Source organism: Pelecanus crispus, chromosome 5, assembly GCF_030463565.1.
Source record: "Pelecanus crispus isolate bPelCri1 chromosome 5, bPelCri1.pri, whole genome shotgun sequence".
Classification (NCBI taxonomy): Eukaryota; Metazoa; Chordata; class Aves; order Pelecaniformes; family Pelecanidae; genus Pelecanus; species Pelecanus crispus.
In genome coordinates, this window is record NC_134647.1 from 21,948,791 (window position 1) to 21,973,435 (window position 24,645).

A 24,645-nucleotide genomic window follows, 5' to 3' on the forward strand; every position below is an offset into this window, starting at 1 on the left:
AATTTGCGGAAGGATATTACTGCAAAATATACCCTGAGTATGACTGTTCAGAGGGAATCCTCTTGTCTAAAAGCATGAGATGGAAGGTTCATTCAACAAAATTTTGTGAAGTTCAAGCTTGATATCCTCAAGTAGTTTTTACTGAAGGCCAAAGAACCTACCAGTCATATTAGATGGAATTTAAAACCTAGAGTTCATCTGTTAAAATCATCTGGGCCACTTTTCTACTGGTATTTGTAGAGCAGATCTATTTCTGTGATGCCAGTCAGAGCACAATACACCTAGTGAGTTGATTTGTTTCTGCATAACAGGCTGTTTGAAGTGTGTGTACACAATAAATACATTGGAAATAGGCCCAGGGCACCCGTTGCTATCTGTTTGTCTGGATCTCTATCAATTCCCATTGAAGACAGTAAGATATCACAAGTAATAAGAATCTGTACTAATGAAAGAGACATCAGGATCAGTATTGTGGCCAATATCAAGCAAATTTTTAAGCCAAAAAATTATATTATATTAATGAAGCCCCATTGAAAAATCAGTGCAATTGATGTATATTTACCAATCTGAATGATCGAAGAACTGAGAGTCCTTCCACATCTGCAAGACCAAGCTCAACCAAGCTAAGGGTAACAATAAAACCATCAAAAATATTCCAGCCTTCCTGGAAATAATAGTAAGGATCCATTGCAATTATCTTGAGAAACATTTCTGCTGTGAAGATTCCAGTGAAGACCTGAATTCAAAATGCAGTTTGTTATTTCATTGTGAAATATAATATTACAGATCTAGCTGTTGTCTAGGTTTTTAATTCAAGCTACATATCTGCAATATCTTATCCAAAACTGATACTTGAAAATAGTTCAGTGTACTGTAGTGATTTATTATGCCCACCTTCCCTTAACAAGTGCCATACAAACCAAGTAATTTTTTCAAATAATTAAATTTTATACTAAACAAGTTACATAAACTTCTGGTTTGTAACATTTATAATCCAATTTCAACTCTATCAGGATATGGACTTTCTCATATACTGCACAAACAATACCCCAAATTCGATTTTCACAACATAAACCAGAATGCTTTCCAAGAAATTACATGGTATAACATCTTTCTTGGTATACTAATTACATTATACAGCAGAATGCAAGAGGCCAAATCTAAGACTCCAGAGGGGCAGCTCCTTTGCTGGTATAACCTGCCATAATCCCATTCAGTTCAACAGAGATACAGTTATTTACACCAGACAGAGATAAAAACATTTTGCTGAAGCTGAGGAACTTCTACCTGGGTGTTGCCAGTAAGTTTAGTGAAGTTGATTGGCTCAATCACTTTAATGTCAGGAATGAAAGAGCATTTAAGAACACATTTTAAACACAACCATGGGATGCCATTCTGAATGAGGTAGGAATCATATTTAGGAACTACCAAGGTAGTGACCCTGGGTAGCTTTGAGAGAAGTCTTAGAAGAATTTCCTGTAGGATAGGAATGTCCTAAAACCACCATTAAAGGCTGCCTGAGCCCTGGTCTGAAATGCTTTCTTTTTTTGGTTTTGATAACCCATTTTCAAGCAAACTGAACAGAAAATGGGACAGCTAAAGAGGATAATCTAACTGGGATAATCAGGAGATGGACAAGAAGAGTCTGATTTGCTTTGCCTAGGAATGCCAATGCTCAGGATAGATTTTACCACAGTCTTTAAATACATTCCAGATATAAACACTGGAGAGGGAAAGGTTACTATTTTGTAAGCTACAGGATTGGAACCACTGAGGAAGAGGTAGGAATGAATAAATAGTTTGAAACACTGACTTAGGTTCCTAACGATCAGGACAGTGAGGTTCTCAAGGAGCTTTAACGTGGAACTACTGGGGCAGGTGAACCGTGAGGGCCTCTAATTGCAGAAGGGGTTTATGTCAGGAAGCTTAAGACTGGAAGAGCATGGTGCTTATAGCTGGGTTCTCTCGCACTCCCTTTGAAGTCAGATGTACACCAAGGTTTCTATGGCATTTTCTTGGTTGGAAAACAAACCTATAAAATGCTACAATACAAGATTTTACATTTTACTGGGAAACTCAGATTCAGAGTTTCCCTTATTTTAAGTATACGAAAACCAACTATGCATTTATCTATTAATTCTCCCTTCTAAATCCTGTAGTTATTTACATGGTCCAAGATATTTTTTTCCTCATTACAGAACAAGGATTATTAAAAATCCCATTATATGAAATTAATTCTTAAAATAAGAGACAAAGTAGGACTGCAGCTGCAGATACTTCTATGTGATCAAACCTGTCAGTTCAAAAGCATCAGAGCTACAAAAAATTAACTCCTGAATTCTTTAATAATTTATCTTTTTGAAGTAGAAGGGAAAAAATATAGTTGACAACATGAGCAAAAGATATCTTATTATCTGATGATAAAAATTATAAAAACTATCAGAGGAAAAACTACTGCAGGATATTTTTCATAGTTTTACATAAGGTATATAAAGAAAACAATCCACATATCCACATAAAAAGTCTTTTACAGAGGAAAATTCTAGAAATGCTTTTAAATGGCTCTTCTAGCCATGTAAACCTGTGCTCAGGAAACAGAGCAATTAAAAACACATTCATAATTTAAAGATTTGTATTGTATTGATTGAAAAAGTAACACTACGTTTATTTGCATAGTGTCTTTTTCATGGAAGTAATGCATTTCCTGGTTTAGTAGTTAGAGAAATCAACTTCTGTTTAAGATGGACTTTACTTAATGTAGCACTGGTGCCATTTTTTAAATTTTTAATTTGGCTTAGCAGAACACTGCAATATATTGATTTTACAGTATCCAAAGTTACATGAGCCAGGACTGACAGTGAAATTTCCAAAAATGTTCTGACAGAGTCATATCTGGAGGCCAATAAATGTCCGATAAATCTACTTTCTAAAGAGTAAAAAAAAAAAAAAAAAAAAAAAAAAGGTTATTTCAGACATAATTCCTTCCAAATCATGAACATAAAAACCCAACAGGCTTACCAGATTTCCGACTGAAAGTACGTTATTGAATTCATCGGTCATTGGATAATGTTCCATAGCCATAAAGAGTGTATTTAAAACAATGCAAATGGTAATAGCCAGGTCAACAAATGGGTCCATTACCACTAAGTTGACGATATGTTTTACTTTTAACCAATGCGGACTGCAGTCCCAGATCAAGAAAATATTTGCAAATTTATACCAACATGGCGGACATTTCTGTCTTGATTCTTCGAGTTCTGTGGGAAAAGAAAGTTCATAGAGGTAACTATGCGGTTGCTCTAACATTCCTCAATCCTATATGAATTGCACCAGTCAAATTGTCAATCTAAACTGGTACAGATTAACCTCGTATAAGCATGCCCTTTATACTTTTTTACAGGGCTTTTCAAGAAAGTCTTTAAAAAATGTTATCAAACATATTTATTTTGTTCAAAGCTGCTCTATCAAGCACAACTTCTTTGAATTCCAGTCACTATTCTGATCAGTATCAATTTATACATTGATTTGTATTACATTTTTTATTGTTCCTTGATTACACTTCAGCCTGTTCCTCCCACTTACTGTTCTGTTATGCAAATATTTTTATTTCGAAATCTGTTGTGTTTAGGTAAAAATTTTGAATATAATTTTCATTCCTAGTTCAAGAAAAAAACATTTTTATCACCTAGCATAGCAATTCTTTAAAGAGTAACTGAATAAATATAACTGCTAAAAATACATATGATTTTAACAATAATTGCATATATTTGAAAAATGTTCCGTGGCCTTTTTGTGTCCAATAATATATTTTTAATTTACATGTATAAGCGTCCACTCAGTTATGACCATCGAACATAACTCTGTAGTCCTGATGACCACACAAGGTACGTGGTGGCAAAACAATGAGAGAGAAATGCTTACTTAGGTAATAACTTTAATGCTTACTTGTGTAATAACTTTAATGCTTACTTGTGTAATAACCTTAATGAATAAAGAGCTTTGAGTTTACTAATAAATATGTGTCAGTTTGTGGGACAGTATCTGTTAATTAAGCTATTTTAAATCAGTTTTTAAGTTTCAACTGAAATTTTCAGAAGTCCATTATAAAAACAGGTATTAAATATTAAGCTAGCACACACCTTCCACAGTGTTTGTGAGGATGCTAGCAATACTCATGGCTCTTTCCCTTAAAGCTGGATCTTCCAGGAAGTCCATAGAAACGGGGAAAGAACTTGATATTCTCTTCCTCATTTCTGTTTCTGTAGTGGTGCCCTATACAGAGAACAATGATAGGTGAGACCATGTTGGAGTAATAAGATAAGCAAATACCATATAGAACCCTGTTATTAATGTCTTAGCTTGGATACGTGCTTCGTGCACTTCAATTTTTATCCTGTCAGACTTTTATTACTTTTTAGTATCTTTTAAATAATTTTTAAGATATGAAGCAATAGTTACTTCCCGTTAAGACTGAGAGAGAGTTTATTTACTTAACTTTTGAATTTCTTTCCTTCAAGCTATGAAAAATTATTTAAACAAATGGAAAAGGACTGAGTTCAAAATATTGTATACAATTTTTGCAAACTGTAATTTTTTTCCTTGCTCCTGCTGACAGAATTTGGGGTTTTGTAACATAATAGTTTTTTCCCCTAGGCAAACTGTAGCAAGTAAGAAAAGTCTGACTTCCTCATGCTTCCTCATGCTAGTATTTTTTTAGTAACGTGAGTAGACAACTTTGAACTAAGCGAGAAATTTTTCTGAGATATCTTCTCTTACCTTGTATATGGTAAGAGAATGGCAGCAATATGTGCTGCACATATGTTCACACACATTTGTATTTTTGGAATTATGTATTGAAATGTCATCATCCAATAAACTGTTTGTTATCTACACTACAGAACTCCACCAGCAACAGATGGAGAACATATAGGAATGAGAAATAAATGATAATAAAGAATTTACAACTTCCTTACATTTTTAAGGGCGCTAATAAGGAAGAATGTTATCAAAATTAACCAATAACGCTAATTTTGATAAAGTGGTAATAGCAGCATCATATTGACTGCAGTTATATGATAATATTTTTGTATACTATTTTCAATTGTATAGTAACTGTGATTTTGCAGACCATAGCCAGATGGACCTTTAGATCAGCAGAATTAAAGTATAGCACAATAATACAATAAAGCATAGTGCTTTTATGAATGTGTAATTAAGTTAATATTTTATTACTTGGAAACTGCAAATTGCATTTGTTAGTTATGAGAATATTGGTAAGTAAATGCTTAGGTTGCAAACCTATCTTAGCTGTTTTATATATTAAAGGTTTTACAAGATGCAGGAGCATTCACAGCTTGACCAACCAGGAAGCATTGCCAAGGGTTCCATTCTGTAGAAAACACTGGCTGGTGCAGTAAGAAAAGGCCACGATGCCTAAGCTATTTAAAACTTTCTTACATTGTCATCAGTAGCTGGTTTATCTATTATCACCTCTGGCAGAAGCTGTCCAACAGGCGATGTAGGAACAGATGGTCCACCAACCAGGGAAACCACCCCATTGCAATCCACAGTGCTGTGCATCTTCCCATTCACTGGAAACACTGCCAGCATCCTGGATGACCTACTGGCCTGACTAATGTTACTGTTGCGCCGTTCACCATGTCTGCGCGGCACAAAGAGAGAATCTCTTCTGCTATCATTGTCTTCAAAAGTGCTGTGCTCATCATCAGCAAAGTCATTTTCTGATCCTATATCCTTTGCTCTACCTCTGAAGCTGAAAAGACTTGTTCTGCTGTTGCGCCTTGGAGAAAACAGGGAGCCGCGAATGCTCAGCAAAGACTGCAGGCAAACAAAAATGTGATTAATATCAGAAACCTTCAAACTTAGCATTGTTGTCAGGATAGCATGGGGTGTGTGTGAGATCCTTATATGACAATGACCATTTTCCCCAGAAGCTAAATGCTGCTGTGAAATTTTTTTATATGTATTTCATTATATTTATATTTTTCAGCTAGAAATACCACTGCTTATGGATTCTTAAGACAAAACCAATTTTGATCACTCCTTTGTCCTAATGTCAGTTAGAGTTGCCGAGTAGAGTAGTTGCACAATACCCATCAAGCAAAAAGGGGGGTCTATACATGCACATTCTTTCATGTATGCAGCATCCTGCACATATTGAACCAACCTCCAAACATCATTGAAGCAGGAGGAAAATATGAGGCTATCATAATGGAAAAATACTGTAGTATTTTATTAAGTCTAGATAATACATAATCACTCTAAAAAAACCCCACAGAATCAATCAGAGAATATTTTAATATGATTTTTAAGCGATCCTATTACAAGAATAGAGATGTGAGGTTATATTTAATTCTTTGTGGTTTTTTTACAAGACAATCCAGCAGCTACAGCACTTTCTCTCAAGCACTAGCAACAATAATAAAGTTTAATGAAAATCTCAGTGTTTCCTTTCTTTAGGCAGTAGGGTCATACTACAGTACCAGGAAGACTAACGTAGTTTTGTAACAGCCTATGATGTTTTAAATGTATGGTTCTACTAAAAATAACTATATGCAATACCTGATGTGGAGAAGAATACTTCTTTTCATATGTCAATCTATTGCCTTCAATAGATAATCGAAAACCTTTCCTTCTGATGCTTTCTTCTGATTCAGACTTGTGACATTCATCTTCATCTTTTTCCTCTCCTCCAGACTGTTCTTTCTGTTTTCTCTTTTTCCTTCTATTTCTCCTCTCTTTTGCACTCTTTGAGCTCAATTTTGATGCCTCTGAGGAACTTTCTGAGAGCCCTCCTGCTTCTCCCCCAGCGCTGGGCTCCCTGGATTCTGCGGATGCCGTTACTGCTGCCGCTGCCACCGCTGCTGCCTGCCATGTTGCAGAATGAATTTGTGTCACTGAGCAAATCATGACATCATGGTTTTTTAAATTTGCTTGTACGGAATTTCTAGTCCAAACTCCCTGGATCTTAACACTTTCCATAGGACATCCTCTCCCTCATTTTTTTCTAATTTTTATTACTCAGTTGACTCAAGATATGTGTTGGCCATAGCCTTCTTCCATCTTTCATGAGTAGTTATTAAATGCAGAAGTCTAACAGACTGTATTAATGACAGTAGGCTAAGAAAAACATAATGAATAATGTATACCTAGTTTTGAATATTCCTTCTTGATTATGGCTGTATCATTCACAGTACAATGTTTTCAGTGCAGAATAGAAAATCTCTGAGCTAGCTCTGCTGTTGAAAACACAACAGGGTGTTTTATAACTCCAAATTCAGAAAGCAGAGGGTGAATATCTCTAGTAAAATTACTTCCACACCCTTCTGCATTACTACACCATAAATTATACCTGAGCTGCTTCTTGTTGCTTCTTCAGTTGTTCCAGCATCTGTTGAAATTCTGCCTCTTTCTGTTCTGCTTCTTCCAAGGTTGCTTGATTCTGTTCTTCGTAGGCCATGGCGACCACAGCCAAGATCAAGTTGATCAGATAGAAAGAACCCAGAAAAATCACCAGAACAAAAAATATCATGTATGTTTTCCCAGCAGCACGCAGTGTCTGGAAATAAGAATACATAAGCAAGAATAGGTTAACAAAAGTTCTGTGTTTCACATTGTTAAAACTAAGATAACATAAGAAAATTGATTTTGGGCCTCTTACATTATTGGTACAAACAAATTTACTCTATTTTGCATTAAAAAATTCTCACCAATTGATAAAGGTTTTCCCAGAAGTCTTGAGTCATCAAGCGAAATAGTGACAAGAAAGCCCAGCTGAAGGTGTCAAAACTTGTGTAGCCATAATTGGGGTTTCTACCAGCTTTAACGCATGTATATCCTTCTGGGCACTGCCTACAAAGACAAACTGGGTGTTACCTTACATAGGTATTTTACTATTATCACCTGGAATGTCCAGGAAAAGTTTAGGATTAAAAAGTGGATTTTTCTTTAGTTAATCAGACTGGAAATAACAGCAGACGTGATTTTAAATAGAAAATTATTTTAAAGGATACTAGAAAGATTAAGCTGGAAAGGCACATAGAAATTAGTGTCGAAAGTTTAATCTAAGCTTCTAAAACATAATATTCCAAATAATTTCTTTAGTTATTAATTTTGTAACATTAATGTCAATGTCAGTGTTTTCTGCTGTCTGAGCCTGTTAGTACTCATATGTGCAGCTGGAACTGCAAAATAACACGTGTTTTTCAGCTGCTGTGTCTGTTACTTCTCATCCAGGCAGGAGCTACTCTAATACCAAATTACTAATTCATTCATGCAAAGACTGAGCTCATCTAACCAATCCACTGAGCTCTGACCAGGAACCCAAATCCTCAGTCCAGTGTAAAATCCTCATATTTCTTATGTGAAAGAAAGTGGTCTCTCAAAATATAGCCCCCCTCCAACTGCACATCTAAAGAACATGGATCTGATTTGTACATGGTGCAATAATATGATGAAATTTGGTCTTACCCAGCATCAGAACTATTTCCACAAAGCAGAGCATCGTTTTGCCCTTCCAGAAAATAAAAATGACCTGTTTAGAAAATAAGTTTAAAAAAATTATAAAATTCTGAACATTAAAGTTTTCTTACAGGTCTATGAAATAAATAGTCCTGCTCTAAAAGTGTTAAGGTGATTTCAGATGCAATTTTAAACAAGCAGTATTATTTTTTCAGTGGGACCATAATTTTGGAGTAAATGACACTATGAATTGCAGTAAGTGCTATCACTCACAGAACTTACTGTTAAAATGCCAAAATGTACTAAAAATCCTGTCAAATGCTGCTGGATGTAGACGAAATGTGCAATTCTCCCTTCAGTCTGATCATGGAACTACATCGCACTGTGAAATTATACTGTACAGTTATTATAATAATTAAATTGTATCTGAAAATATATACTGATAATTTATTTCAAACTTTCTGATCAGTATTTCCAAGGGTTCCAGTTTGCCACTTACGAACACTTGTGACAGTTATCTAATATGCGAGCTCTGCAAAAAAAACCACCCAGCTGCCAATGGCTCTGTTATGGGTGCGTGCACACTGCAATCAGCCCACTGATTGGTATGGCAGCCCTGGTATACATCTAAATTTAACTGGGACAGAATTGCTGCAACAGTCACCAGCTTGTGTAGGTAGGATTTTAGGAGTATATGATTAAATTATTGATCACCTTAGGAAAGAGAAATTGGGAAAGTTCCACCAAATCACCCTGTAGCCAACCATCCCATAATCTGTATAGTAATCCTGTATTTAAAGGACATTTTAGATGGTTTAAACAACAAAGACATTGACCTGTCTATTCTTAGAAGAATAAAGAGATGATGCGCAAGATGTTGTGCTTACTAAGATTCACTTTGACCTTAAGTGCTTTTCTTTTTCCCCTCAAAGCAGATGCCTATAGTTGCTAAGCTCTTGATTTTGGAAGAATTAGCACAGGAGGAGCTTCCTCCTGTAGTAGTGATCTCCCATTTGTTCGTAGGCTTACGGGTGCAATTTACACAGGGTCAGACCACGTAGGCTAGTATCCCATTTCCGACAGAGACCAAACACGTTGCCTTAGGATGTCTGTAAGGACAGGGCAGGGACACGATGACAATCCCCTAAGCACCTCCTCAGCTTCCAATACTTCTGAAGCACAGCAGCTTCAGAGTTAAGGTGGTACCTTTTTTGCTTCCTGAGAAGATTTAACCCCCGCATTGCTTTTGTTTTGCATTGAACTGGCCTGTTAGATTTCCTTAAAAGTATCTCATTTGAAATGCTACCAGTGCAGCTGAGTTTAAACTTGACTGTGGCTGTGCCGGCTGTGCTGCCCAAGCAGGGTTACTACAGAAGCTAATGAACTCTGAGCCTGAGGAGATGTCACAAGCTACTGGCTCAGCACATTGATTTGCTGCAGGAGGGACATGGTACCCTGGCCAGCTGCATCCCTCCATCCTGTGAACGAAACTCACCTTTTGGAAAAGTTAGGTTTTAAGCTGTATGTAGACCTTGTTCTGACACTCTTTGAAGGACTCAGTTTCAGTGTCTCATGATACCTCTGTGTCTTATAGGGTACAAGAGGGTGCTCTGCAAAGGGCACAACCCTATGTGTGGCCCCTGCCATTCTGGGCTGGTGTGCATTGCAGAACTGCTCTGTGCTGAAATACAGCTGTAAATAGTGAAGTTAACTGACATGATGCTGACCACAGCTGACCCCTATGAGGCAAATCTTATTCTGCATTATGTCAGCTAATCATGATTAAAACATGCTGGAATATAGCAGCTGGTTGGGAAGAACGCAAACCTGACTTGATACAGTTTACATGGAGCAGTCAGTCATGATCAGTGCTGCATCAGCTGAGCTGAACCACTAAAATAGGGTCTGTGTTCAAGTTCTGTGGTTCAGATAAGATGTACTCTGCAAGCACGCTGTACTTGCCAGCTCCACAGGGAATAATAGACAGCCAGGCTTTCTCCGAGTGCACTGATACAACCATGACAGATGCTCAAAATATTGTCGTGATAGGAAAATTTTTATAACACAAGCTGAGCGGTATAAGCATGTGTCCCTAACTAGATGCAAAACTCTGAATTGTATTTTACCAAAGTAGCGTGACAAGTCCCTCACTATATCAAAGGTATATGTTTGGCTCCCCTTTATTTGATTGGGAAATGGGAAAAAACCTCTGGTAGGTGAGCACTTTACTTCAAAGGAATTTACAGTTGTTTGGATAAACCTAGGGTAATGACTGAGAATAACTGTTATTTCACAAAATAGATTGTGAGATGTTATTTCCCAGAAAAATTTGCTTATGGCAAGCTTGCCAAGATAAACTTAAACTCATCTAGCATCAATTTTATCAGATTTGCTATGTTGGAAAAAGAACAAGGAAAAAAGAAAAGAGTGTTTGACTCATTAATGCCAGGACTGCTTACATCAAGTTTCTCTAAATGGTATTTCCAAAAAGGAGCTCAGTGGCAAAATTAGGGCTTACATGCCTTTTTTGGCATAGTATACACAACTATTGGCAGAAAAACTTCTTAAATTCCTAAAAAAGACAGTGCCATTGTACTGCTCTGAGGTCCAGGTAAGTCCCTTCTTATTGCCCTGTGACACAGCTGGTTTAAGAACCATTTCTGTATCCTGTCTGCCCACCTGGAATATGAGAGCAGGAAACTGTGAGAAGATAATTTTTCTCTTTGCAACTGTTGGTAAGCAAGGACAAGCTTATTAACTTTATAAGACGACTCATAATTTCATTACAATTTTCATAAAACATACAAAATCCTGTGTAAATACACTGAAGAGTCAAGTAGCTATTCAGTAAAGTATTTGCTGTAACTAATTCAATTCAGCTTTGTTTTTCAAGGGGCTTCAGGTCTTCTTTAATTCAGATTAAATCAGAGCGTGAGTTTATAGATTCTTGATTAAAAAGCCAGAAAATTAAGTTTGACCTTGAAGTCTAGGTCTTTGTTAGGAGACTTTGCTTAGACTTTGTTATACCCTGTGGCATGGAATCACCATGAATTCACATGTTCAAGTAAAGTGGGTTTCATAAAAGTCTTGGTTTAAGAAATTTAGGTGGAAATCCATTGATCAGCTGTGTGATCACGTTAGAAGCTGTATTACCTCTATTTGAAATTTGTCTGGCTTTGACGTGCAGCTATTGAACCTGTTATATCTTTGCCTGCTAGATCAAAGGTATGTCTATGATGAAATTTCTGTTCCCCATGAGGTTTTGCTCAACTGTGATCAAATCACCCCTTAAACCTTCTCTTTGATATGCTAAGTATGTTGAGCTCCTGGTCTACCTTCATATAAAGCACGTTTTCCAACCCTTTAATCATTCTGCTCTTTTCTGAACATCCTCCAATTTTTCAACATCCTATCTAAATTGAACTTTATATAGTATTCCAGTAGCAACTGCAGTAGTGCTAAATACAGGGGTAATACTGCATTCCTGGTCAATCATTTATTTATGCGAACAGGATACTGTTTAGCTTTTTGGCTGCAGAGTTTTAGCCTTAATTTGTCAGAGTCCTGGCGGCTCCATAGTGCCTTAGGCGCCTCAGCCTCTCTATTGCTAAGGGCTTTCCAATTGCATTTCTATATTCTGCCTCTCATTTGCAGCTCTGCAACCTTTCATGTAAGTTGCTGTGGCAATGTTTTCCAGAGCCTCTGTGGCATTGTTTTTCCTTTGTTCTCATGCTGTTTTTAACGTTGCTGTTATTCTCATGATGTTACACCTGCAAACACATTATTGTTGCAGCAGATACTCATGGGAAGCAATTACCTCTGGTGTGAGTTTCACCCCTCATTCTCCCCCTTTTTCCTACTCCTTGCTTGTAGCTTTTTGTTTATATTAGATAACCTAGTAACATGCATGTACGAGCTTAAAAACCAACCGGCCATGCAGCACCCACCCCAATCAAAGTGCATTCCAATTAGCTCTAATAGCGCTGTAAGCAGGAACAACCTGTACGGAGTTTGAGGAGATGCTAATGAAAAATACATGGTTGCTATGGGAAAAGTATTATGGAGTGATCACTGCTGCACTGGAAAGGATACCCAGGGGAGGAGACTCACCTGGGGACCCCACCACTTCTCAGCTGGCTACTGTGGTCAGTCTTCCATTTCCCCTTCCCTTTTCTTTCTTTCAATCCCCTTTAGTTCTTATTTTTCTCCAAAAGTAACTTCCACTGTTAGAGATGATGTATGCCATCAGCTGCAGTCTTTATGCACATGAACCCGTCTCACCATGAATTGTGCAGCATTGATTTTTAGGATAGGGAGCTTAGGTTTGTAACCTCACATCTAACTGTACTGAAATGCATTTCTTTATCTATTCTCAGTTTGCCAGACTGCTCTGTATCAGCAAAACTGGTTGGAAAAATGATACTTTGGGAAATTATCAAAATGGAAGGATGCGTCAGAACAACTTCTGAAGAGGTTTGTGTAAGATTGCTGCTAGTCAAGGTTTTAACTAATCTAGATGATGGAAGAATGCTTATCAAATTTGTAAATGATACTGATCTGATAAGGGTGGTGGTGAGTTTGAGGAAATAATTACAATTTAAAAGATTCAGGACAGTTGGAGAGATGGACTGAAAAAAAGGGTGTTATTCAGGTTGGAACAATGAACTGTGCAAATACAAAGTGGGAACTCAACGAGGTAAAAGTCTGTAAAAGATTCAGGAGGCAGACAGACCACAAGCTGAACAGGATTTAACAATGTTACAATTGTAAGCAACAGCAAGTCCTAGCCTAAGATATATAAAACAGGAATATAAGTTACTATGCTATCACATAATCCTTTTCTACTTAGTACACCTCATGGGGAGGAGAAATGCCTAGATGTGGGTACTGCACATTAAGAAGGATGTTTACGAACAAGAAAGGGTCCAGATGAGAGATCAAGATCTAGAAAATAAATTGTAGGAGAAAAAGGTTAATGATCTGGGTTGCTCAGTGTACAAAAAGAAGACTGAAAGAGGAGAGAACAGGACACAGCAGCATAAGAATAGTCTCTAAATACCTCAGAGACAGTGATTAATGATAGGGAATAATCTGGCTTTGATGCCTGTGGTGAAGTTGATAGGAACAATGAGCTGAAATTGCAGCAGGAAAATTTGTTAGACCTTAAAAAAACCCTCTCTAATAATAAGGGTAGTGAAGCACAAGAAGGGATAGATGGTGAAAATACTGAGGACTCCATCACTGGAGTCCTCACTGAATGTCAGAAGTCTCTGACATCTGTCAGAAATGACACAGCAGTCTGTTGCTGATCTTGCTTTGGAGTATGGGAATGGAAAACGTTTAAGTAATTTTAAGAACTCCTTTGGACCTCTTTCTGTCTCAGGGGAGATTCGGATTTGGCAGAGAGAGCTGAGAAAAAGAGCTCTATCAAGTACAGAGACCATGTTCCTTGTTCCCTCTTCCATGCCAGCCTTTGGAGCAGATCTATGTGAGAGAGAAGACGTTTCTTCTGCTCCATCTTAACTAAATGTACCATCCCTTCCCCTCCTTATTTCTAAGAACTGGATCAGCCACAAATCACTTCAATAAGAATTACGCTGACAATACTTACTTTCATCTTCAATGTACCCCTTCCAGTCAAATGGAGTCACTGTTGAATTAACCAATGTACCATTTTCACCTATGGCGCTGTTTAGCTGGGAAGTAATATTTGTTTCCAGAGTAAAATTTTCTGGAGGCCACTGCAGGCATTTATTCCTCAAGTTGCCCATGAACAGCTGCAGTCCTATTAGTGCAAATACACTCAGACAAAACACAGTCAGGATCATAACATCCGAGAGCTTCTTCACAGATTGAATTAGGGCTCCCACAATAGTCTTCAAGCCTGCAAATGCAAAGGAATTTTTATTCTTATGTTCAAAACTTTTTTAAGGCATAAAAATGACAGTGTCTCCCAGTAAAGTTATAGATTTCATGCAGAAGCCCAAATAAATGACTGTAATGTCTGTGAAATAACATTTTTGTGAAGAGCTTTTTCATTTGTGAAAATGAATAAATAGCTGAAATTTATGTTCTTTGAAACTGTGAATGGAATGAGTTGCATATACTTCAAAACACTTGTTTTAATGCTAAAACAAGTGACTTTTCAAATTCATGCTGTACATGAATGTCACATAAAAGTCTTCTTTCTTTTCATTTGTCAATACCTCCTGCCCCAAACCTTTGCTACTATCAGTTTTATAACATACTAGATTTAGAAGACAGTAGTAAAAAGCCTGTTCAACAATAAATAGGATTAAAATTTAATGCTATAAAACTGGAGATGGTTTGGAAAATTGTAGAATTTTAAGATAATAAATCCCCCATGCAATGCCCATGCTATTCTTTATTATCTTATTCCTTCATCTTCTTACTAAGTCAACATTTCAAACAGTTTTATTTTTTTAGACACAAATATTCACAACAAATACCACACAACATCATGTAGGTAAGATACACATGGGTAAGAAAACTTCAGGGTTACTGATATTCGTTGAATGTGGAGAAGAAAGCTTGACATCATACGATGCAAACCACACACGCTGTGTACTGCAATGTCTCATGCAAGAATCTGTTAAACTCAAAGGCTGATTTCAAAAGGAAAGAGCTCATGTTAAAAAGCAATGAATCAGAGATTTCAGTGAATTCTAACATCTTCCGATTCCTGCTTTTTTGTGGAAAGAAATAAGACTTGTGTTTAAAAAAATATTAATTCCATTTCAGTGAATTAAATTCAGCCTCAGTGTTTAACCTAGCTCTCACCTGGAATGACTGATATTGTTTTCAAAGCTCGGAGAACTCTGAATGTTCTCAACGCTGAGACATTGCCCAGGTCCACAAACTCTGTCACATATCTGTAATAGGGGAGTTCACACACAAACACAATGACAGGATAAAAAGGAACAGTTGGGAGGTACAAGGGGCCTAACACCTTACACCAGTTACTTCTTACCTGGGATTACAGAAATAGTTTTCAAAGCTCTCAATACTCTGAAAGTTCGAAGAGCTGAAACATTGCCTAGGTTTACAAATTCTGTTACATACCTGTAGGATTAAATCACAGTTATTCAGAATTTAGGCAAAGTTTATGCTACTTACTTGGGTCTTTCATCAAGACCGCTTTGGCGTTTTTAGCAAAAAATGAAATAGCAACAGTCAGAGGTTTACCTTTCACTGCAGTTTGCCTTGCATTAATATGCTTTCAGAGCCTTCAGTTAAATTAAATGTCTCTGAAGTGAATCTCAGTGATTTAACTTTGAAAGCCTAAAATTTATCTAGACTAGATCGGTAAGTTTGGAGAATGAAGTCAAAGGGATGCTCCTTTTCTGCTCAGAGAAAAAAATGCAGGACATGAAATTAGCCTCTCTAATACTAGCTGTACTAACGGCTTCTGCAGTATTTATGTTTACATCAAAATATGCATGTTAGAATGTGAAAATTGTTTTAGACAAAAGTAAATCTATACAAGAATTTCCATTTGACAAAATTGGTATGTATCGATACTAATTTCATGCCCTTTTTGCCCTTCACTTTCAAAGAAAAAGCAAAAAACAAAAACTTACGCAAAGGTAATGACAGTGAAATCAAGCCAGTTCCATGGATCTCGAAGAAAAGTAAAATCTTCTAAGCAAAAGCCCCTTGCAATGATTTTTATGAGTGACTCAAATGTGTAAATTCCCGTGAACGTATACCTGGAAAATATGGGAAAATGTAATCAAAATAAGTATCAACGCTGTACATTGGTATTCTGATAGAAACCCAATGATCAAATGAAAGAGCTTTTTATTTCAAAACTGGAAAAGAAATGCATTAAATAAGCAATTTCTTCTAAAAATGCATTATATTCATCATATATACTTGTGTATTTACATGCATGAGTTGTGACATGCTGTTGAAGTACAGCAGTCCTGCTGTACATAAATGAAAATAAATAAATCCATCAAATAAGTGACATACATTAAAAAATTATTGGTGACACTCAGTTTAAAAGTATGCAACACTAGATCCATTACTGTTAACCAAGAAAGTTGTGAGCGTAAGTTACTGGATACCATCTGAATCACTAATATCCAAAACATCTAGTATTGTCTCTAAAAAGGGAAGAATGCAAGCATGCACTGAATTCTCACTTTAGGAACACTTATATGCTTATATGCTGTCCTTAACTGATGTGTACAAATAGATGGCCATGGTTCTGCTATTAATGCAGTGGCGTAAAGGAGGGGTAAAAACATTGGGTAGATGCTAAACCATGAATATGAGAGAAAACTAGTGGAATCTCAGTAGAATACTATCTGTAAATAACTTTCATTTTTTCTATCCAATCATTCTACTAGAAGGATATTTAAATACTTATTCAACATTTCTACATAGTTTAGAGAGGAAATAGTAGTAGCATCCATGATAGTTCCTGCCAGCACACATGACTGCAGTTACTGGCATGCTGACTCCTAGAGGAACAGTCAAAGATATCTTTAAATAACATACGCAACTTACTCTACATTCTTTGTCCAGTCCGGAGGGTTACTCATGGTCATAAATACACAGTTGGTCAAAATAGTGCACATGATAAGCATGCTGAATAATGTACACATTGTTAAGGAAAACACAATAGTAATTCATACAATACCACATCAGCCATGTATCTTAAGTACAGTAAAATATTGCCACTTAAACAAATCTTCTAGACTTTAGTAACCATTACATACATATTTTGCTTAACCTGGTAGTTTTCACTTTAGCACATTAAACTTTAATATTAGTCATGATTTGTTGATATTCTGGTGTTGATTTGTTTATGTCCTCATGTTTTGTTTTCATCTGTTACTGATAGGTGAAGGAAACAGCTCTCACGCCTGGGAGGTAACATGAGCTGAGTAACAGCCAAAACCAAAATAACTTGCAGAAGAACACTGTTTTACTTAAATACCTGACATGACTGAATAACCATTAGTCTGTCACTTCTACAGTTTTGGTACCAAACTCAACAGCTGGCATATGTAAGGTAAAAAAAGTTTATCCTATTTACCATGAGTCAGAGCTACAGAGAAAGCACACACCACCCCAGCACCCAGCACAGCCAGTCTGTCAAAAACACAGAATACTGTTTTTAATTGCTGAAGTGACTGTATTCCCTGTTTCCCTATCACTAGCTTAGCAGTACATGCTTCAGTCAGTGAAACAGAAATCCACAGAGAGCTCACAGATTAAGGTGAATAATCTTCCAATATCATTTTCAGGCTCTCTCAAAACACATTAAGAGCAAAAGAAGCATCTCTTGTTCTACCAGTGCTATAATTTGAAAATGGTTCAATAGTACCTTGTGGTCAATTGCTTGAAAAGCATGGAAAACTGCTAAAGCTTAGAATGAAAATTATTTTTAATTTTAAAATCCAGCAAGGAACAATTATGTATTCTGGGACTACAAAATCCAGACTAACAGCTCAAAGGGGTTTGTGGTAGGGAGGTGGGACAGTCTACTGGGGCTTCATTACACCCAGCGTGATGTTCTTGGTTTACAAGATCACTGGCTTTACAAACAGTGTGGTCCTTCTCTTTTCGTGGCAATCAAGTAAACTCAATTATTCAAACATTTGGAAATAGTGAAGTAACCAAACTAGACCAAAACCTGACTCAAAATGGCCACATGATGGCAGCAAAAAATCAGAACGGCTACACCTTTATGCCAAGTTGTTAACGCAACTGATTTTTCCTCCAGTCATCCATCTCTCTAAATGATGTGTTCCTTAAAAATAGTTGCATCAACATAACTGGCAAAGAAGCTAGCTTAAACTGAAGAAATCCATTCACAGATAAACTTGTATATAAGAGCCCAGGATTTTTAATTTTTTTTTTTTTTTTTTTTTTTTTTTAAACCAAGTAGATAGCATTTTGTTGTTTGGGGTATATTTTTATGCCATGGACAAAAAAAAAAAAGAAAAAAAAACAAACCACCTAACCCAAACCCTTTTCACTCTAGGCGAAGGGCAAATATGAGGAGTAACATCTCAGCCTAAACTTTGCAGAAAAATTGGTGCAAACATTAAGATCATCACTTACAGCTGCTGAACAATTAAAGCTTGAGCATATATTTTCAAGTAAACATTCAAAGCACAGGGAAGGATTTAGTTGCCTGATTCCCATCAAGTGGGTGACCTCTATCTAAATGCCTGACCACGCAATGAATATTGTGATATCTTTCATTAAAGGGACTTAACTTGTTTTGAAGATCTTGTTATCATACAAGCTCTGTACAGTTAAAATAATTGTTCAGTGGCCTAGAATAAGTGATTAGAATGCCTTACAATGCTTGTCCTCACAGTCCGCAGACAGGTCTAAAAAGTCTGACAATACAATTGGGAAATTCCTTTAAATAAACAGAATCTATTTCGGTAGTTGAAAAACTTGGAGTTGCCTGGCTGCAGCTTCAGTAGTCTCACAAAAGTTAAAGAAGTGGAATGTCCTCTTAGGAGAGCTGAGGTTTTATCCCTATGCAGTGTATTATGTGTTTACAGCTAGGTATCATTCATAACAAAGGCCACAGGTAGATCCTCGCACATTGCTCACTCTGTACATAACTCGCCACGTCTGTGAGCTGCATGGCCAAAGTGCTGTTCGCTCTCAAAGGGAGCAGATGCTCAATAAGGGCTAACATACTTTGAATTCTAAACTCTGGCCATGCTTTCCTTTATGGGAATATCAAACAAAACTGACATATTCAATGTCTGTGCCTCTCTTCCTTCTTCGAGTATTCAGTTTACAACCTCAACATTCCTTTAATTTACTATTTTATGTTCTATAATAATTCAACTATACACATAGGTAAACAATTCTGATATATGATGACTTCTTCATGGAAATGTCCTGTCTTTTTCATGCTCTTCCCATATAGGCAAGCAGTAGTGTTAGAGGCATTATACAGCCTCAAGCTACTCAATTACCGGAGCAGCCGAAGTCTCTTACCGTCTGCGTGGACTTGGTGGAAGATGAAGGTTGGAAAAAACAAACATCACCACCTGGTTTCACAGATACCTGCTGGCAGTCAGGCCACACTGAGTAACGCTGTCATTTCAGTTTGCAAAGGCTAGCACAGGGGTACTTAGCAGGTACGACATTTTCTCTAGAGCATCTCCCTGTTCCTTTCTAACACTCCTTGCACTCTGCAGCTCCAGCCACTGCCACCTCTTTTTTTTTGTCTGCTCAACCCCCACCTGTTCTTACCTTTTCATCCTTTCCTATTTATTTGCAAAGTCTGGCCATCTCCTGTCACTCTTGTGTTGCCCCCTCAGTTCCACACTCTACCTTAACTGGAGTCAAGCAGGCAAAAGGGAAAGGAAAAAAAAAAAAAAAAAAGACAGAATACCAGGAGGTGAGTCAGCAGAGCATGAGAGAGAGAAATTCATGCTGTTACCAGTTCCTGTATCTGGTATTACAATAGGTACCGGCAGTGAGGAAGAGTAATTGCAGGGAAAGTCTCTGAGCACTGGAAAGAGACATGTTCTGTTTCTTTGCAAGAGGAACAACATCTGACCACTTGTCTGGGCACATGTGATCAGAGCGCTCTATACAGAGGTTCAGAGAAATTGGTGGATGTACAGATGAAGGTTTTCCAAGTAATGTGCCAATTTCTTTGTGCTCAACACACATCATTCACACTGAAAATGAAAGGCACAGTTCTGTTACAAAGGCCCAAATGTCAAACACTCACCTCAAAACATGAGGGCAGTAGAGCTTATCAATAAAGTCAGAAGATTATCAAAAATAATAAGCAACATTATCCCCTAATCTTTTTCCTATAGGTGGCTAACCTTGTATAAGCAGCTGAAATCTAAACTACATTATGGAACATATTATATGGTTCTTAGTTAAACACATTCATATTTGCAGTGTCTGTACTATCCTGAATTTAAAAAAAAAAGAAAGAAAGAAAGAAAGAAAAAAAGAACCTATGCATCTATTCTTATGTTTACAATAAAAAAATAAAAACACCCCTACGTCTATATCTAAGACAAAAATATCCCATCCCATAGTTGGCTGGTTGGAAAAGAAATCAGTCGATATAGTGAAAGGAAACCTCCTCCTATCATAGAGCTAAATTACATGATCACACAATCAGTTAATAGCTAGAAGGGAAAATACTGGAAATGCATTTTGTTTATTAGAATTGATTCTGTTCTGACTGCCGGATACTCTTTGAACACAATTAGGAGGAACTTAAAACCAAAACCAAACTCAGTAACCAGTATGCCAGTAAAAAACATTACCCACAACTAGCACAGATGCAGGGTTGGAAGGTATTGCAAATGAGAGTCTATAACTTGAATGGATGAGCATTCATTAGAGGCTTCATTCTGACAGCATTTGGCTGCATTTTCTCACCATCACCACCACCATGTCTTTAGGTCTCTATCAGGTCCCTTAGCTACTGCCCCCAAATGTTCCCTGACTCCTCTTCAGACACCTTCCTCCCTTTCTCTCACTGCTTTAACTTCCACGGAGCTCAGATGAAAAGGTCTTCTGAGTCAGCAGCAATCAGCCTTGTTTCTTCCTTTTTCCAAAGACCTAGAAGATTCTGCCAGGAGGATTCTCTAATAACAAGGCTTCTGCCTTTGACTAACTGTTCAATGTTAGGAGTCTTATTGTCACACTGAAGTTTTCCTTTGGTGACTACCTTTTCCGGTCCTGGTGTTTTGAAAGAAAAGGGGACCAAAACCTCACCTGCTAGAAATTCCCATCAACCTGTTATGAACATCAGGCACCAATCCCATATGCCAGTCTAAAACTTTACCTTGTGCACGATCCCATCAGTTATGGTCCCACAATCTGTCTACCATCTGCACATCCAGATGCTTTGCAAACCACCTGCCTGATTGCTGCCTATGCTTTCTGGCAATGTATTAAATTTGGCAGAAGCTTGTGGTGCAGCTGGGCAGGTTTGGGACTGTGAGATTCAGCATGCATGACCCAGGCTTCCAGGCATGCTGCTACAACAGACTATAAAGCTGGTCTTGAGGATGGCCTCAGAAGGACCCCTAAAAGGCAATACAAATCATAGAATCATAGAATCATAGAACGCTTTGGGTTGGAAGGGACCTTTGGAGGTCATCTAGCCCAACCCCCTGCAGTGAGCAGGGACAGCTTTAACTAGATCAGGTTGCTCAGAGCCCCATCCAACCTGACCTTGAATGTTGCCAGGGATGGGGCCTCCACTGCCTCTCTGGCCAACCTGTTCCAGTGCTTCACCACCCTCATTGTAAAAAATTTCTTTCTTATGCCTAGTCTAAATCTATTCTTTAGTTTAAATCCATTATTCCTTGTTCTGTCACAACAGGCCTTGCTAAAAAGATTGCCCCCATCCTTCCTATAGGCCCCCTTTAAGTACTGACAGGTCGCAATAAGGTCTCCTCGCAGCCTTCTCTTCTCCAGGCTGAACAACCCCAACTCTCTCTGCCTGGCCTCATAGGAGAGGTGCTCCAGCCCTCCGATCATTTTTGTGGCCCTCTTCTGGACCCGCTCCAGCAGGTCCATGTCCTTCTTGTGCTGGGGGCCCCAGAGCTGGACGCAGTGCTCCAGGTGGGGTCTCACCAGAGCAGAGTAGAGGGGCAGAATCACCTCCCTCGACCTGCTGGCCACGCTTCTTTTGATGCAGCCCAGGATATGGTTGGCCTTCTGGGCTGTGAGCGCACATTGCTGGCTCACGTTCAGCTTTTCATCCACCAGTACCGCCAAGTCCTTCTCTGCAGAGCTGCTCTCAATCCCTTCATCCCCCAGCCTGTATTGATATCAGGGGCTGCCCCATCCCAGGTGCAGGACCTTGCGCTTGGCCTTGTTGAACCTCATGATGTTCACACAGGCCCACCTCTCCAGCTTGTCCAGGTCCCTTTGGGTGACATCTCATCCTTCTGGCATGTCAACCGCACCATGTGGTACAAAGATACCCTTGAGCTAGCTGTTCCTGAGCAGTTGCATATCTACCTACTTGCTTGCAAACCTGAGAGCTTTTCTAGAATTTGTGAGCACATGCTGCATTTAAAAAACAAACAAACAAAAAAAAAGGGCAATTATTTTATGAATAGGCTTCATAGCACAAAAAAGAATCCGGGACGCAAAACAATTCAATTTTAAAATAAATCTGAAGAAACATTTCTGAAAAATTGATCAAGATGGATTCTTAAATCCATCTGCAGATTTGTACAGTAGAAGTATTGAAATTCAACAGAATAGCTAAAATGCATCTATATGATATATACGTATTTTCTAGTATTTATAAAATCTTACCATAAGTCTTCCACTGTAAAATAAAAATAAAATTAACAGCCTACAAAAACCTTTATTTACAATGAAATATAAAGAGTTATGAGTTTTCTTAATTTCAGTGTGTAACATTTTGAACCACCATTGAAAAAGGATATGAATGTACCAAAATTTTAATAGCTATTTTCCTAAGAGGATTGAAGGGAGTTAAAATGTACAGGGCAGAGGTGGCACTGAATCGGAAGATTGCCTTCCCTTTATTCAATACTATAAAGGTCTGAAAAAGAGAAAGAAAAGACATTTTATAAGTGTGTATTCACTGTACATGCTCATTTTAAAACTGTTCCTGGTGACCATTCGTCAAAATTGTAACTTTTTTAATAGCTAATACACAAAAACCATGACTCATTTTTGAAATGAAACTTATTTCCAGTACTTACCTAATGTACCTGACATATGAAAATATAATTTTAAATATAGAACATTCAATTCATTAAAGTTTTTGTAATACTTCTTCATTAAACAACCTCAGTATGATACATTTACATGACGTGTTTCTTGTAAAAAGAGGTGCAGAAATGATTAACTAAAATTACAATTTTATTTACGTTTTCCCATAGAAACCTCTCTCTTCCTGTTTGAAATACCATAGGCAAGTAAATCTTACCTGTGGGTGTTAATGATGTATTAGTAAGAGAAATCCTTATAGAAACTGATTTAATAGACTACCCCTTTGTTCATATTTTTTTATTCTAGTCTGTTTCTTCGTCTTTGTGCTAAGTCAAGAGAAATAGCAGTAACACATATAGCCATGATTGGGTAGGTCCCTGAGGACTGTGGGAATCTGACGGAGAGCAAAAGGTGGATCCCAGAAGACCTACCTGCACAGTTGGGGTTTGCAGGTGTGAAACTTTCCCAGAACATACATACTTGTTAAATGTAAATTTTAACAGCTAAAGAGCCTATCAAATTTAGACAAATTTAAAGGCATGCGAGCCTTACTTCACAGAATTGTATAAGACTCTATAGGCTGACAGCTTGCCTATTTTTCTCAAAGAAATCCACAAGCCAAATATAAATGGTATGAGAGCAAACCCTACAAACATTGCTTTGCTTCCACTGTAGGCCATCATGGCTGCAACAGCATTAACGCTACAGCATGGGAAATGTGGACTGTCAGGTTTCTTTATGGCACTAAGGTGCTCTTAAACTGCAAGATCAATCAGAAAAGAATGAAAAACACTGCAGAAGGAAGGCTTAGTAACTCAGAAGCAAGCTGCATGCAGTGAAAGGGATGATGCAAGGATTATAGCCTAAATTCAAACTGAATTAAAGGTATTGAAGAATCTGCCGAAGAGAAATGTCCAAAATTGCTTTTTTTGTTTTGTCAGGGTTGTATATTTCATAAATAAGCTATGATAAAGTCCCTTGGTTTTTGTTACATTGCTGACGAAGTGAACTGTAAACTAGAATGGCAGTGGAAGCGTGCGAAATGGTGTATTGGTATCTTCTGGTGTCCATGACATGGAGCATCACTTCAAGTCTATAAGCAAGTGGACTACAAGGCTATTTCTGGGAAGGCTGCCAGACAGGGAAAATATGCCAAAGAGGTTCAAGAAGGGTGATTCTTCAGTCTGCTTAGATGTGGGAAGCTTAGTATATATGGACCATGAAGTACAGATACAAATCTCTAGGAGCACCCAGGAGGTGGAGAGAGATGTGGAGATGAGGGTTTCCACCAGTCTGTGACAGATACCAAGTACTGAAGGCAGAGGAGAGAGAAGTGGGGATTAAGCCCTGAGGAAAAGCTGTCCCAGTCCCAACTCACTTTCTGGCTTCTTCCCTGAGCTGTCTCTCTGTCACAGCTCTACA

General features: G+C 37.7%; 1 protein-coding gene across 2 annotated transcripts in view; it reads right to left on the minus strand.

Moving 5' to 3' along the window:
* LOC104036156 (sodium channel protein type 1 subunit alpha) overlaps positions 1 to 24,645 on the minus strand; it is a 73,036-nt gene that overhangs the window by 41,941 nt on the left and 6,450 nt on the right. Inside the window, exons 2-14 of one of the 2 annotated variants that reach the window (XM_075710799.1) lie at positions 22,932 to 23,050; positions 17,017 to 17,106; positions 16,083 to 16,211; positions 15,283 to 15,374; positions 14,093 to 14,365; positions 8,491 to 8,554; positions 7,731 to 7,872; positions 7,373 to 7,579; positions 6,583 to 6,888; positions 5,458 to 5,838; positions 4,140 to 4,272; positions 3,019 to 3,257; positions 563 to 736 (exon numbers count right to left, since the gene is read on the minus strand). In XM_075710799.1, the coding sequence (XP_075566914.1) occupies positions 563 to 736; positions 3,019 to 3,257; positions 4,140 to 4,272; positions 5,458 to 5,838; positions 6,583 to 6,888; positions 7,373 to 7,579; positions 7,731 to 7,872; positions 8,491 to 8,554; positions 14,093 to 14,365; positions 15,283 to 15,374; positions 16,083 to 16,211; positions 17,017 to 17,106; positions 22,932 to 23,050 (2,349 nt within the window). Of the gene's footprint in view, positions 1 to 562; positions 737 to 3,018; positions 3,258 to 4,139; positions 4,273 to 5,457; positions 5,839 to 6,582; positions 6,889 to 7,372; positions 7,580 to 7,730; positions 7,873 to 8,490; positions 8,555 to 14,092; positions 14,366 to 15,282; positions 15,375 to 15,472; positions 15,565 to 16,082; positions 16,212 to 17,016; positions 17,107 to 22,931; positions 23,051 to 24,645 lie in introns of both variants that reach the window. The other variant, XM_075710800.1, reaches the window with a different exon arrangement.